Source organism: Phacochoerus africanus, chromosome 6, assembly GCF_016906955.1.
Source record: "Phacochoerus africanus isolate WHEZ1 chromosome 6, ROS_Pafr_v1, whole genome shotgun sequence".
Lineage (NCBI taxonomy): Eukaryota > Metazoa > Chordata > Mammalia > Artiodactyla > Suidae > Phacochoerus > Phacochoerus africanus.
This window is the reverse complement of record NC_062549.1, coordinates 121,331,976-121,347,094: the sequence shown is the minus strand read 5'-3', so window position 1 is coordinate 121,347,094 and position 15,119 is coordinate 121,331,976. Positions and strand designations below refer to the sequence as shown.

General features: G+C 35.6%; 1 protein-coding gene across 4 annotated transcripts in view; it reads left to right on the top strand.

Annotated features, from left to right (window-relative positions):
• Positions 1-15,119, top strand: part of PTBP2 (polypyrimidine tract binding protein 2) — an 82,378-nt gene that overhangs the window by 57,456 nt on the left and 9,803 nt on the right. For 2 of the 4 annotated variants that reach the window (XM_047785228.1, XM_047785225.1), the window contains exon 9: positions 13,649-13,803. In XM_047785228.1, the coding sequence (XP_047641184.1) occupies positions 13,649-13,803 (155 nt within the window). The remainder of the gene's footprint in view (positions 1-13,648; positions 13,804-15,119) is intronic. The other 2 variants (XM_047785227.1, XM_047785226.1) reach the window with 1 other exon arrangement.

Below are 15,119 nucleotides of genomic sequence, written 5' to 3'. Positions count from 1 at the left end.
GCAAGAAACTTCAGCTAGTGTCAAACATAGGAGTGTAATAATGACTTCCCTGGACCCCAGTGAGCCATGTGTGTTTACACATTTGGGTATAGTTAGATGAGTTTGTATGTGATTTGGATTCTGGGTGGAGTCATGTTTAGAAGTCACTTAGATTCTTCTAGGTAATTCATTTTTTTCCTTGAAATCTCATGGCCTTGGTGGATTTTTTTTAAGTAATAACAAATAAGTCTTTTTGAAGAAAGATTATGAAGCCCTGACATAACTAACTTGTGTCTTGTTCAGTGCTTTTATTAGCCATTTTTCAAGTACTGCACATTTTGCTTTAAAAGAATGTGAATAAAGTTTGCTCCATTCCCAATAAATAAATTTGGTGTCTTCTTCCAGGCTCTTATGTTGAATATTTTAATATTTTAATATAATATACTGACATGCCTCATTTTATTGTGCTTTGCAGATGCCTTTTTTTTTTTTTTTTTTTTTTTTTACAAATTGAAGGTTCCATGGCAGCAACCCTCCCTTGTCAGATGATGGGTAGCATTCTTTTAGCAGTAATGTTTTTAACTAAGGTATATACATTGTTTTTTTAAGACATAATGCTGTTTGCACACTTAACAGATTACAATATAGTGTAAACATAGTCTTTATATGCACTGGGAAACTAAACAAATTGTATGACTCACATTATGGCAATGCTCACTTTCCTATGATACTTGCTTTATTGTGGTGGTCCGGAACCAAAGCTGCAGTATCTGAAGTATGCCTGCAGTTTCTGCACTCTTCCTGATGAGGACAAGGAAAATATTTTGTGGCGAAAACACGTGAATTCATCTTCTTTTAGTAAATAACTTCACCATTTACCTGTTTTTATGGTTTTACATCTCATATAAATGGGTTTAATTATTTATTTTTAATTTTTATGGCTACACTCACAGCAGGTGGAAGTTCCCAGGCCAGGGATTGAATCTGAGCCACAGCTGTGGCATGTGATGTATACTGCATGCTGGATCCTTTAACCCACTGTGCTGTGTTGGGGATCAGACTCTTGCCTTCCCCTGCAGTGACCCAAGCCGCTGCATTTGGATTCTTAACCCACTGTGCCGCAGTGGGAATGCCCAGATTTTTTAATTTTAAATATCCTCAAATAGTTTTTGGAAGTGGGTAAGTTATGTTTTAAAAATCAAATAGTGGAATTTAAGAGATAGCCACTTTTATTTTGATGTCATTCTTATTTTTCTATGTAAATAGATATTTTGTACAGAATCACCTTGTATTTATTATTTTATTTGAACTGTCACTCTACTGAGGATTTTTGGGAAAATGATAATTCTCATAGCTGCATAGCATGGTAATGGGTATATAACGTAATACTTTTGGAAGTATGTTGGACATTTAGTTTACTTTCATACTTTTTTATTAATATAAATGGCACTGTGACAAACACTTAAAATAACTTTTTTGTTTCTCAGATTATTAGATTACTAGAACTAGACTCATTGGGTCAAAGCAAGTGTTAACATCTTCAGATGCTTTTTGCAAATTTCTTTCTAGTATGGCGATGTTTATTTAAACTAACGTAAATGTTATATGATGCTGACTATTCTACTTTTTCTCCTACCAGGATTGAGTATTATTATTTTCTACTTGCTGCGATATTAATTTTCTAAGAATGTGTCAGGTTATTACTTTTAATTTTTATTGTTTTATGAGCTAGTTTATAATTTTTAAATGCTTATTAGATGTTTACAAGTCCTTGAATTGGTTGTCTGGATTCTTTCTATGGGTATGTACAAAACATGTAAAATGTGTATTTAGGATATTAAGTTTATATTTAGTATGAGCTAAAGCTTCAACTTCATACACATATTTTAGACTGGCCATTTATGGAAAAAAATTTTAAAATAATTCATCCCAATCCAAAAGTTTTCATTTATAAAACATCAACATTTTTTACCCTCTTCCTTTGGTGAATAGTATGGTCTTTGCAAGGACCACTTGCTGTTAATGCTTTTTAAAGTAGTCTTCAAGTACTCTTTGTAGTATGACATACAGTATTGCCGGAGTGGTGACTAAATTATTTTTCTGTTTATTTGCCTAAGAAGACTTTAAAGTACAGCAGATGATACTGATGGCATCCATTTCCTGCTTGAGTCCTCCTTAAACAGTACTTGTTCAAAATGAAATAATTGATAGGTATTCCTTTGTTTCAAAGATTCTGTAAGAACACAGATGTTAGGTGATAATCCTTTTCTGTTAAATATTTAGGGGGATTCCCTTTACCTTGTGTGATTCTTTTTATGTTATACCTGAGCACTTGATTAAATTTAATTACTTTAGAGTCAGTGTTACAGGTTTTGATTTATTTTACACAGTAATTTTTTTTTCTTTTTTTTTTCTCTTTTTGCTATTTCTTGGGCCGCTCCCGCGGCATATGGAGGTTCCCAGGCTAGGGGCCCAATCGGAGCTGTAGCCACTGGCCTACGCCAGAGCCACAGCAACGCGGGATCCGAGCCGCGTCTGCGACCTACACTGCAGGTCACAGCAACGCCGGATCTTTAACCCACTGAGCAAGGGCAGGGACCGAACCCGCCACCTCATGGTTCCTAGTCGGATTCGTTAACCACTGTGCCACGACGGGAACTCCTACACAGTAATTTTATAAGGCGAGCATTTGTCCCTGGCTTCTCTTACTGCTAGGGATCACAGTATCTCCAAAAATCTAATTTATTCAAGAGTGGATAGAATACTTCTATAAAGAATGGAGACTGAGTGCTTTGTAATTAGAAATCTGACATCTAAATACATAATCACAAACCTGGCGGATTATTAATTATTTACGTATTCTACATCAGAGAACGAGGTGATCAAAAATCCTTGAGGTTATAAATTAAGATGTTTTTATAATCATTTTATCATGTTTAAGAAGTATAGTTAATTAAGAGATAGGTCACTTTTTAGAAAGACTGCTAGAAGTAATTAATTTTTCATGATCATGTCTACATTTTAAAAATTAATGCAGATAATATGTACAAAGAATACTTCAGAGCTTTCCATGTATTTTGAATTAATAATGTAGCAGCCAGTCTCATCATATGGTTTTAACAGAAAGGCAAAACAAACTTTGTATGGGATGTTGCCGATGTGAACATAATTGATAATTAAGAATAGATACACAAGAGTTCCCGTCGTGGCGCAGTGGTTAACAAATCCGACTAGGAACCATGAGGTTGCGGGTTCCGTCCCTGCCCTTGCTCAGTGGGTTAACGATCCGGCGTTGCCGTGAGCTGTGGTGTAGGTTGCAGACGTGGCTCGGATCCCGCGTTGCTGTGGCTCTGGCGTAGGCTGGGGGCTACAGCTCCGATTGGACCCCTAGCCTGGGAACCTCCATATGCCTCGGGAGCGGCCCAAGAAATAGCAACAACACCACCACCACCAACAACAAAAAAAAGACAAAAGACGAAAAAATAAAAAAAAAATTAAAAAAAAATAAAATAAAAATAAAAGAATAGATACACGAACATTTATTCATAAAGGTAAATGTGTAGTCCTTACTCAACAGTGTTTCTCAAACTTCCCTGCAAATCAGAATTGCCAGGCCCCACCCTGGACACGGAGAATCATAAGATGGGGTCCCTTGCATTTATTTTTTAAGATTCCAAAATGATTTTACTGAGTAGTGGAAGTTGAGAACTACTACTATAGAGAAAATTTGTTTTTAGATGCTTTATTTTAGCTTCTTAGCAGAATTATTAGTGTCCTCATAAAAATATTCTTCATAGCTATTGATCAGTATTTTAGTACTTTTCTTTATTCATGCTGTGTAAATGCTCTTGGTACAATTCTTGATATTGTGGTTTGATATTATAATATTGTTTAGCCATTAAGTTGAGTTTATTTTGGTTTTCTTTTCTATGTGTTTATGATGCATAAAATCAACAATGATATTTTTAAAAACAGCATTTTAAAACTTACTTTTAAATGACTTCTGAAAGCGTTTGTCGCTTTTGAGGGGGTTATTTACATGGTAATTTTAGAAAAACTTTTTGTTAAAGATTTCAGTTATCACTAATATAGTGAATCCCACATACTCATCATTTCAATTCACTAGTTCCCATACTTGTTTTATCTGTTAAGTTTTGTTCTTACATTTTGAAGCAAATCCTTAATGTCATGTCATCTCAAACAACCATTATTTCTCTAAAATAGTGACATTTTCTTAACAAGCATATCTGATCAGAATTGGTCACAGCCTGATCAAAGCCTGATTATCATGCCTGTCAAACTTGAGAATGAGTTCTTAATGACAGTGGTTACTCAAATCTATCTTTGAATTTCCCCAGTTGTCTCAAAAATAGTGTTCTTTAAGGATTGATTTATTCAGCGTATGATCCTCTGGAGGGCCGCAGATGGCATTTGGTAGTCCCTCTCCTGAGTCAGGCCTCTCCCTCCACCCTCAGTCCCATTGAGTTATTAGAGAAATCTAGTTATATATAGTCTTTGAGAAAATGCCTCGGTCTGAATCGGTCTGGCTGTTCCTCATAGTGTCAACTTGTTCCTCCATCACCTCTGCTTTATATAAACTAGGCATTAGCTCCAAAAGCTTGATTAGATTCAGATTCATTTATTTATTTATTTGGCTGTGCCTGCAGTATATGGAAGTTTCTGGGCCAGGGATTGAACCCATCCACAGCAGCAACCTGAGCCACTGCAGTAACAATGGCCGGATCCTAACCTGCTGAACCATCAAGGGACTCATTTCTACCTTGAAAACAAGAATAAATGTCTAGTGGTTTCAGCGATGCTTTAAAATAGATTGTGGGTTCAGTTCAGGTGGTGGCATTCTGATCCTTCCATTATATTTTTCTGTTAATAGTTTTAGTATCTACTAATGATTGCTGCCTTAATTTATTTCATTTGGAGCTTGCAAATGTTTTTTTTTCCCTTCTAATTCTCCTATAGTAATTGAAAAATATTTATAATGTAGTGTTCCTTCATCAACTAAGGCTATTTATTGTTTGTGCAGGACAGGTGTTTTGTTCACACCTTGTATTTGGAAGGCAGGGAGAAGAGTCGGAGTCCTACCTTATGTAATTCATGATTTTGTACCACGATGGCCTGAATATGCACCTCCAAGCACACCTCCAATGATAAAATTTATTTGCTCATTTTTAGTGGAAGAAGTTTATGCCTAGCTTTTGTTTGCTTTTAATTAATTATTTAAACCCATTTATGAGTGGGTACAGCCTAGATTCCTCCCAACTTCTGCCTTAAACTTTTGGAACTATTGGTTACTTCCAGTTTTTTGTAGCTCCAGAATGGTTTGAGATAGTGACTTTAGCCTGGAAGCTAGTGTTTTTAATTTATTTATGTAATTATTATTATGTTTTAGTCTTTCTTAGTGGCCCAAAAAGGAAAGAGGGGTAGATAGAGAGCTAGTAAAAATTCAGATATGTTCATCTCAAAAAAGAATTCATTCCATAAAACAACTAGGACGCATTACTGTTATTCTCATTAAAACTATTAGACTATAAATCACTTCTATCTTAAAGCTAATTGTAAGAAAAAATAACCTCCGGATAAAAATTTTCTTTCGAAGTTGATGATTACATAGTCTTTGCTTAAGCTGATTTGTTGTCATCATCCATTGTTTTCAGCTCTAGCTTCAAGAAATTTTTTTTCTTAACCCTATAATTTACCTTCTTTTCTATGGTAGCCTGCCACATATTTGAAAACCTCTCTCACACTCCTAGTGTTTATATTTTGAAAGCTAAACAGCCCGAATTCAGTGGTAATCAACTTCAGCCTTTGGATATAGAAGATAGGTTTAAATTAAATCAGACTGTAGATTTAATCTTGAAAAAAATTTGCTTTTAAGAGTTGACAATCCTGTGAATAGTATGGCTGAAACAAAGAAAAACCTTGCAAAACGTATTACTGCTGCTTCTGCAGTCAGTAGAAGAAAAAGTTTTTGACCATTGTATAAAATGTGCCTCTGTCCAAAACAGGTAAAAATTGCACAGAAGGTTTTCAGGCTCTCTAAAGATACACCAAGAAAGCAATAGATAAATGATAATAAATTTCATTTAGGTTTTTTTGAGTTCTTCCTAACTTCTTATTTCTCTTCAATTTTAAATGTTTCTGTATTTTTTTCTTTCCTATCGTTCATTTAGAATGGTATTTTATCTCTGAATACACCTTTTCTTTTTGCCCCACATGCTAGATTTTTCTTACCCTCATGTAATTGCTGTGAGCATTTCACATTCCTAGAAGGATTCGGCCTCCTGTCATTGGCATCCTGTTTATTGATTCATTCCATTTCTTCAACATTCACTTCAGCACTGTGTTTTGTACTCTATAGGGACTTTGGAAAATCGCAAGGTTTCTGTGCTTATTTATCTGATGGAGACAGCAAATGTCTGAGTAACTAATGTGAGGCAAACTGAAATACATAATAGAGTTAGTGTAATATTAGAGCATAATGAAATGAGTAATTTATCATCCAAAGTAGAAAGTGGAAGGGCTTTATGGGCCAAAGGCCATTTTGATTTGAGTAAGAATTAAAGATTTAAAAAACACAGCATGAGCAAATGTAATAAAGAATGTATCATGCATGTTTAGGAAGTGACAAGTATTCAGTTGTGAGTGAGGCATAGGGTAATTGGGGTACTAGGAAAAAGCAGTGATGCCAGAACTAGTTTGGGAGGAGATCTTAGAACTAATGGCTGTCCGAAGGAGTATACTGGAGACTATTAGTCTACGTAAGATATAATTGTGACTCTAAACTAGGACAGAAATGAGAATGGAAAGAAACAAATAGGGAAAAGTTAAGCATAATAGTAATAGGACTTGCCATCTTACTGATATGATGACTTACGAAGAATTAAACTTACATAGAGGAATCCATCTGGACGGGAAATTGAGTCTAGGCTTTAGGCAACCGTTCTGTGGGGTTTGAGAACTTAGAAGGCCCAGAGGAGTGATGTTTAAAACTTTGCTTTAAAATTCCCAGGTACAAGAGAGGGAACAGGGTTAAAGACTTGAAAATAAAACTTTAAGCAGTGCATATTTATGTTGTGGGAAAACTAAAGAAGCAAGAAATTGAAGGATGAAATAAATAGGATTAAATTTAGAAGTGCCTTTTCAGTTTAGTAGTTACCATAAGGTTTATTCTTTTAAGAATGGATATGAATCCAATTAAAGTGGATTAAGGATGCAAATATGATAAAGTACTGACTACTTTTTGAAGAAGTGCACATAGCAAAGAAGGAGAAATGGGATGGTAGTTGAAGAGCAAATAGGGCCTGAGGGGAAATGTTTGCAGCGAGGAAGTGTGCATAATCATTGAGAATATGGGCTCCAAATCCACACATCCTCAGTTCAGAATCTGGCTCAGCTTCGCTGTCTCTGCTTTCACATTTGTAATGGATATAACGAAGTTAATTCCATGTTGTAAGGCTAGTGCAAGGATTAAATGCGTTAATACGTACAAAGAATTTTGCACAGTGCTTGGCATATAATGAATGCTTATTTCATGTTAGCTGGTGTTTGTTTTGAAGGCTAGCTTAAGTTCTAGAATTGATTATGGTGGATTGGATCAATAATACAGTGGAAAGGTTGGGGGGTAGGAAATATAGAGATACTTTTTACAACCATGGTGAGAACTGGGATGGATTTTTTTCAAGCTCCCGTAGAAATTTTGAAACATGGCTGTAGCCCGCCCTGAAGTCATCAGCTTTTTATAGTCTACGTATATATAGTCTACCATTTTGTATCTTTGTAAAGAAAGGGGAATAAATGTAAGAAGGGAGGCCTTCTGAAGTTGGTTGAAAATTTTGGGGAAATTCTGATCTCAGTCTTTTATTTGCTGAACATGAGATTGGGAGTAGGAAATAGGACTTAAGTCTAGTGGGTTTTTAGGGAATTCTTGAAACTACACTAGGAAATCCACTAATTGTGGAATTCTTGAAACTACACTAGGAAATCCACTAATTGTGGAATCAGTTTTGCGTTGTGTATAGGTGTTTTCACTCTATCACTTTACAAACCCAGATGAAAGCATAGCCAAAAAAAATTCTCGATTTATCCAAGTCTAGCATTGTAGGGCATTAACAAGTTAGTCAAAGGCAGGCCAAAATGCTCAGCTGCATTGTAAGGTCTAGCCAAGGGAGAATAGAAAGGTAATTGCTCGTCATACAGGCTAAAGGTGGGTTCAGTGGTTGTATGGGAGTAGGAGGATCGAGAAGATGGAAGAAAAAAGTCAGGAAAAAGGGGATGTTAATGTGAGAAAGGAATAGGAAAGAAAAGGAAAAAGGTGTAGAAAAAAGTTAAAATAGGATTGATATTAGTAAAAATCATCAAAGTAGACATTTTTAAGAAATTGTGAGACCAGAGTGTCAGGTCACAGGATGATGACAGGAGCTGAGAGAGGAGGAGATAAATCCAGGTGCTGAAGTCTTTATATAATGAAGAAAATGTCCCAGTGACCCGATGGCTGTTTTGATGAGAAATGATTGTATGGTATCGACCTCAAAGGCCTCTGATTGGTGACGGTAGAACAGCAGTCGGAAGGTAACATTGGGTGGTGGGATAGTGGGATGAATGATGCATCCTTTACTTTTTACTTCCCTTTGGGGAAGGGGATGGGGAGATGAAAATGACTTTTTGAGAGGGTTATAGGAGAAGTTTCATTAGGATCATGGAAGCTTTTAATTAAAATTTTTCTCTAAGGAACACGTAATAAAAATGCAATTGTTAATGATAGAAAAGAAAATAGGTTTTCGAGGGGAAAATAGGAATTTAAGGGAAGGTTGGTGGAAAAGGAGAAATGGATTGTTTCAGGACAGAATAAAGTCTGTCATTCTTGTCAGCAGTAAAGTTTTTGTTTTCTAATCAAGAAATAAAATGTTATAAAAACTGCCTTCCCCACCCAGGACCTTATATTGCATGAATTAGAACAGGCCTCAAAATCCCACCACCAGGCCTCTGTTCAGTAATATGTGAGAATAACAACCACCAGATGGCTTGAACGGGGAAAGGAAGTACAGAATCAAAAAATGAGGTAATTGACTTCAGATAGAACTTTTAGAGTGGGAAATGAAAGGATAAAACAAATTCTCCATCTTTAAAAAGCATGGGTAAAACTGTCATGGTCAAGAGTAGCCTAAAGAGGCATGACTAGCTCTAATAACAGGATCCTGGAACAAAAAAAGAAAAATGACATTATTTACATAATGGGCTTTAATTAACATCAATATTGGCTGATTAAGTGCAACAACTATATCATACTATTGTAAGATGTTAATAAAGGGGGGGAGGGTGCCCAGGTTATTAGGAACTTTCTAGAATCTTTTTTATAAATGTAAAGCTGTTCTAAAATAAAAGTTTATTTATTTATTTGTCTTTTTGGGCTGTACCCACAGCATATGGAGGCTCCAAGCCTAGGAATTGGAGCCGTAGCTGCTGTCCTACACCACAGCCACAGCAACACCATATCCAAGCCGTGTCTGCGACCTTCACCACAGCTCACAGCAATGCTAGATCCTTAAGCCCCTGAGTGGGGCCTGGGATTGAACCTGTGTCCTCATGGATACTAGCAGATTCATTTCCGCTCAGCCATGATGGGAACTCCTAAAATAATAGTTCATTAAAAAAATCAGATAACATTTGTAAATGATTGAAGATAAATTATCAAAAACAGTTTAATTTTTCAGGTAAAATGGACAAAGGGGTGTCTGTGCCTCAGCAGAATAGGATTTGAGGGGTAGAGGTAGATAAATAGTTTATATCACCCTGTGGGCGTTGAGTCTCCATCAGATATGTAATGTAATGGCTGTGTGTCCATCATGTTCAGTGGAGGAAGGGCTAATACTGTGTCAGAACTAATACAAGAAATTTATAAAATTGCTGAACTACTCAAAATGTTCGGGCGGTTCATGTAGAAAGGATCCCTGTGACACCCTTCTTTGGCATATGACACTTTGAAGCTCTGTCATTATTGGACTCTCATGACAATCCTGGGAGTAAACAGGCATTTTTTTTCTGCCGTCATCATTATGCATAAAGAGTGTTTTGTTTTGTTTTTTTTACAACATACCCACTTTATTAAGTAGAAATGTAAATCGTTAAAATCAATTTCTACAGCTAAAAGTAATCCATTAGAGCCAATGTATAGAACATGTTTTATATGTTTTTTTTTTTTTTACAAGAAATGTATTATAGCTAGGAGTTAATGTTAACATGAAAAATACTGAATTCCTTTTCAGAATTTATCATTTTGGTGTAAATAGTGCATCATGAAATATTTTTTAGGTTTATATTTTAATGTAGCAGCCAACATTGAGATTATTAAACCTAAGAAAAAACTATCTGACTGACAAAGTGATTTTTTTTTTTTTAGAGTATACTGAGAGAAATTGTGGAATCTATCCTTAAAGGCTTTAGAAGTTTAGTAAAAACCTCAGATTATTCTAATGATTTAGAACTGCAAAAGGTAGCTGAAACAGTTTTTCTAAGTTTTCAGCTGGGAGCAGAAATGGTGGGAGAAAAGTACATGCTAATGGCTTGAAGGGTGGTGACTGCCCTCATCTCTGAAGTACTTTTGCACCATATGCTCCGGGCTGCCTAAAATGAAGAAAGATCATTTGGCAGGAAAATAGATCATCTGACTTGGTAGCAAGTAGCCCAGATGGTGAGAATAGATGGAGCCATGGGGAGACTGAAGCAGCATTCGGACGGTAGCAGCAGCAGTGGGGATCTCACAGCTTATATTCCTCTTTTTGCTAAGCTTTTCATTATCTTCTTACTAGAAGGGAGGGAAAATGTATCTACTTGAGCCACAAAATTTCACTAATTTTTTTCAGTAGAAAATTGTTTTATTTTTACTGAAGAGTAATGTCTATTTATTTTTTTAATTTTTTATTTATTTTTGTCTTTTGTCTTTTTTTGTTGTTGTTGTTGTTGCTATTTCTTGGGCTGCTCCCGCGGCATATGGAGGTTCCCAGGCTAGGGGTTGAATTGGAGCTGTAGCCACCGGCCTACGCCAGAGCCACAGCAACGCGGGATCCCAGCCGCGTCTGCGACCTACACCACAGCTCATGGCAATGCCAGATCGTTAACCCACTGAGCAAGGGCAGGGACGGAACCCGCAACCTCATGGTTCCTAGTCGGATTCATTAACCACTGCGCCACAACGGGAACTCCAAGAGTAATGTTTATTAAAACAGGAATACGAATTCGGCATTCTCTCAGGACTTTCACCTAGACTTTTAATTCTCGATTACTATTTTAAATTTTAATTATTTTAATATTTGCTGAGTATTTTTCCATGATAAGGCTTAATGTTTTAAATAATAATGTGCTACCAATGTATCTTCATTAGGAATTCCACATTTAAAGTTTCAGCAAATTTTCCATTGATGTGAATATTTTGGTAAAATTTTATGATTGTTAATTGTATATTGGCATGGTAGAGAGATGTGTTTCAGAAGAAACTGTTTTCTGCAAAAACGAAGTGTTTAGATTTGTTTATCAACTTTGTTATTTTATGTATTTCATGAATTAGTAATTTTTCTTAAAATATCAACAGGGAAAGACAATAAGTAACTTAGGTATTAGAATCTACAGGTCTAAGAGTATGCAAAAACAAAACGTGAGTACATGCTTAGGAATTACGAATTTATATCTGTGTACTTGATTTGGGCAGCATATTAAGATATGTTTTCAATGTTAAATGGAAACAACCTATAAAGTATAACGAGAGCTCTGGTACATAACGTGCAGTTAGTAATGCTATAGAATAGTTGAAGATCCACCAGTGGCTCTAAAAGGCATTAAAGATTGCTGTGCATTAATAATTACTAGACATGAGAAGTGTCTGTTTTAAAACTAGGCCCTTATTTCTGGATTTACTTTAAAAAATAAAACTGGTGAGTAGATGAAACAAGATTAGCCATGAGTTAATAATTGTTAAACAATTGTGATGGATACACTGGGCTCATTCTAGTCCCTCTACTTTTGTATATGCTGGAAATTTTCCAAAATAAAAAGTTAAATCTAAAAAAGGAAAGTGGAGAGAGAAAAAAGGCGGGGAACCCCAAAAAATGGTGTGTAGGAAAAAACCTATAAAACTCATAGGGGAGTTCCCATTGTGGCGCATCAGAAACAAATCTGACTAGGACCTATGAGTTTGCAAGTTTGATCCCTGGCCTCATTCAGTGGGTTAAGGATCCAGCATTGCTGTGAGCTGTGGTGTAGGTCACAGCTGTGGCTTGGATCCTGTGTTACTGTGGCTGTGGCGTAGACCGGCAGCTACAGCTCCGATTAGACCCCTAGCCTGGGAACGTCCGCATGCCACAGGTGCAGCCCTAAAAAAAAAATAAAAAAAATAAAACACAGAGCAAGAATATAAATTAGAAACATCATTCCAATGATAGGAATACTCAGAAAAGAAAAAAGGAGATTGGAGGAGAAAATTTTATAAGTCAAAACTAAAGAGGTTAAGAATTGTTGATCTTCAAGAACCCTTCATACTGCCACTGAAAAGTCATAGTAGTTTCTGTAAAGTAAAAGGATTTTAAAAACTTGGCTAAAAGATTAAGATCTGAAACCAGAGGTAACAGCACATCCTTATGACATGTACAAGAAGGCTGGAAAGAGAAAAGAAGAAATAAAAGAACTTATGGGACAACAGTACTAAGGGCCAGTTCTACCCAGGTATGTCATGAATTAACTTTATGTAGGTTGAATGCTTGTTTCCTTTATCATAGGAAGAAGAAAAATCGTGTAATTCTTTAGTGAACTAGTATTTATTGAGAAGCTGGTATGTAATTAAGAAAGGAATCCAAGTTTATTGGTAATCGAAAAGTGAATAAAAGATGCTGAAACAAAAATAATTCTTGAATAAATGAGGAACCCTGAAGATGATAGAACAACAGTAAGACTGGAAAGTAGAACAGTAGAAATAAGGACATGTTAAAAACTGATGATTAAAGGATAGGACCATTCTGAAAGAGAAAGCCTATGCGTTACAGTAAACTTTTTCTCATTGTTTCTACTGGAGGAGTGTTTTCCAGAAACTTATACTTAGTATAACTACTCAAGTGTGGAATTAGAACAAATTTTGTAAGGTTTTCTTTAGGTCACTTAAATGAATTAAATAATGAGGTTCAAGGAGATTTGTCTCTTAACGGAATACTGTGTATGTTTTTTAAGCTGAAATTATTTGACTTCAAGTATGAGTTCATGAAGAAGACAGCATTTGTTTTAAAAAGTGAGTTACTATTGAAGATGACATCTTTTTGAATGTGGCGCCTCCCTATAAACCACAGAAGTGAATTTTTCAAAGTCAGTTTTCCAGTTGAAAGATTGGAGAAATGTTTTTTTATGTTTTGTTTGCTTTTCCATAGGAAGTGGAATGTTGTATATTTAATTTTTTAACATAATACAGGTATGTACCTCAGTTCTAATATGTAATGATTTCACTGAAACCAGTTGATTTTCTTTATTACTTACCAATTTTTCTAAATATCATAAAAATTAATTTTCAGCAACCATTTGGAACGGTCAGCCCTAAGCCAAGCAGCCATCGTGCTTAAAATGGTTTTTGTAAACGACTTGTGTGTGTTTCGTAAAATATGCTTTATTTTAAAATTAGGGCTTCCTGTTGCAGCTGTTCCAGGAGCTCTGAGTCCTTTGGCTATTCCAAACGCTGCTGCAGCAGCTGCTGCAGCTGCTGCTGGCCGAGTGGGTATGCCTGGAGTCTCAGCTGGTGGCAATACGGTCCTGTTGGTTAGCAATTTAAATGAAGAGGTTAGTAAAATAATTTTCTAGTGTTTATTTTTTAACTCCATTTCATTTGTGAAAGTTTTTCATGTTTATTTCATTTTGCACTTGCCTTTCTTTTTATGTACATTCATTGAAGTATTTTCTGTGTGTTTCTACTCTGAATAAAATCTGTGTACTTGTTTAGGTAATACCTTATTTCCTTAGATGGTCATATCTCTTTTTATATATATATATATTTTTTTAACCTAACTACCTATTTTTCCTAAGAAAAATATGGTGAAGTACTATAGTTTGGCTTTTTATCTTTTTGTTGTTCTCAAAGGCAAATGTGATCTAATTTGCAGATGTAACTGTAAAACAATTTTGCTCTTTGCCTTTTCTAATGATTTGCTTGTTCATTTCATGCTTATGTGTCATTGCATTTTTTTAAATCTTATTTTATGTGAACTACTCTAATACATTTTTCTTTGAAGGTTCTTCCAAAGATCTTGACGAGGCACTCTTCCAGTCTTTCTTAGTAATTTTTTCTTTGCAGTTATTAGTCATTGTCTTCTTAAAATATTTTTCAACTTTATCCCCCCCCGACCCCACCCCCACCCTGTTAAATAAAATTTATTGCTGAGTTATTTTTTTTAGTTGTACATTTTATGTCTGGTGTATTTTATTTTGATTGCTGTGAAAGCTGGTATGAAATGTGGGAAGAAGCTCAATGTATCTGTTTATGATGTCCAATTTGAATATTTCATTTTTAATTGGCCTCTGTTAATATGTACATTAAACTATTTTATTTAATACTGTTGTCATTCACAGTTCTGCATGCTAAAATGTTTGAATCAGAGTGCCTTTGTTATAAGAATTTTGCCTGCATTTCATAACCAGCCATGCTTATGCAGTTTAAAGTTCAAAGTTTAAATTCCTATGCATGCTTTCCTTCCCTATGTTGAGATGAAATGCTGTAATTTACTCTTTGATATAGATGTACTTTACCCATATTTGTCTTGGATGACTACATTTTACTCAGTTTTTCTTGTACAGTACATAAACCAACCATTTTCTGACCAAATCCTGCATTTCCTATGTACTGACCTATATTTTATTTTTTTTTTGTTCCCCGATTCCTTATTTTTTTCTTCTGCATTGCTGTTTCCCTTCCCCATTTCATCCTTTTCCCTGTGTGTTCACCTTCCCTTTCCTTGTCTCTTCCCAAATGCCCATTCCCTTCCCTGTCTTATCCTTTATTTTCCTTGTCCTTGTCTTCATTCCCTGTCTCCATTCCCTATGTTCATGCTTCTGTGCTTGAACAAATGTTCCTCGGACCAACTTGCCCCAATTAACCGCCT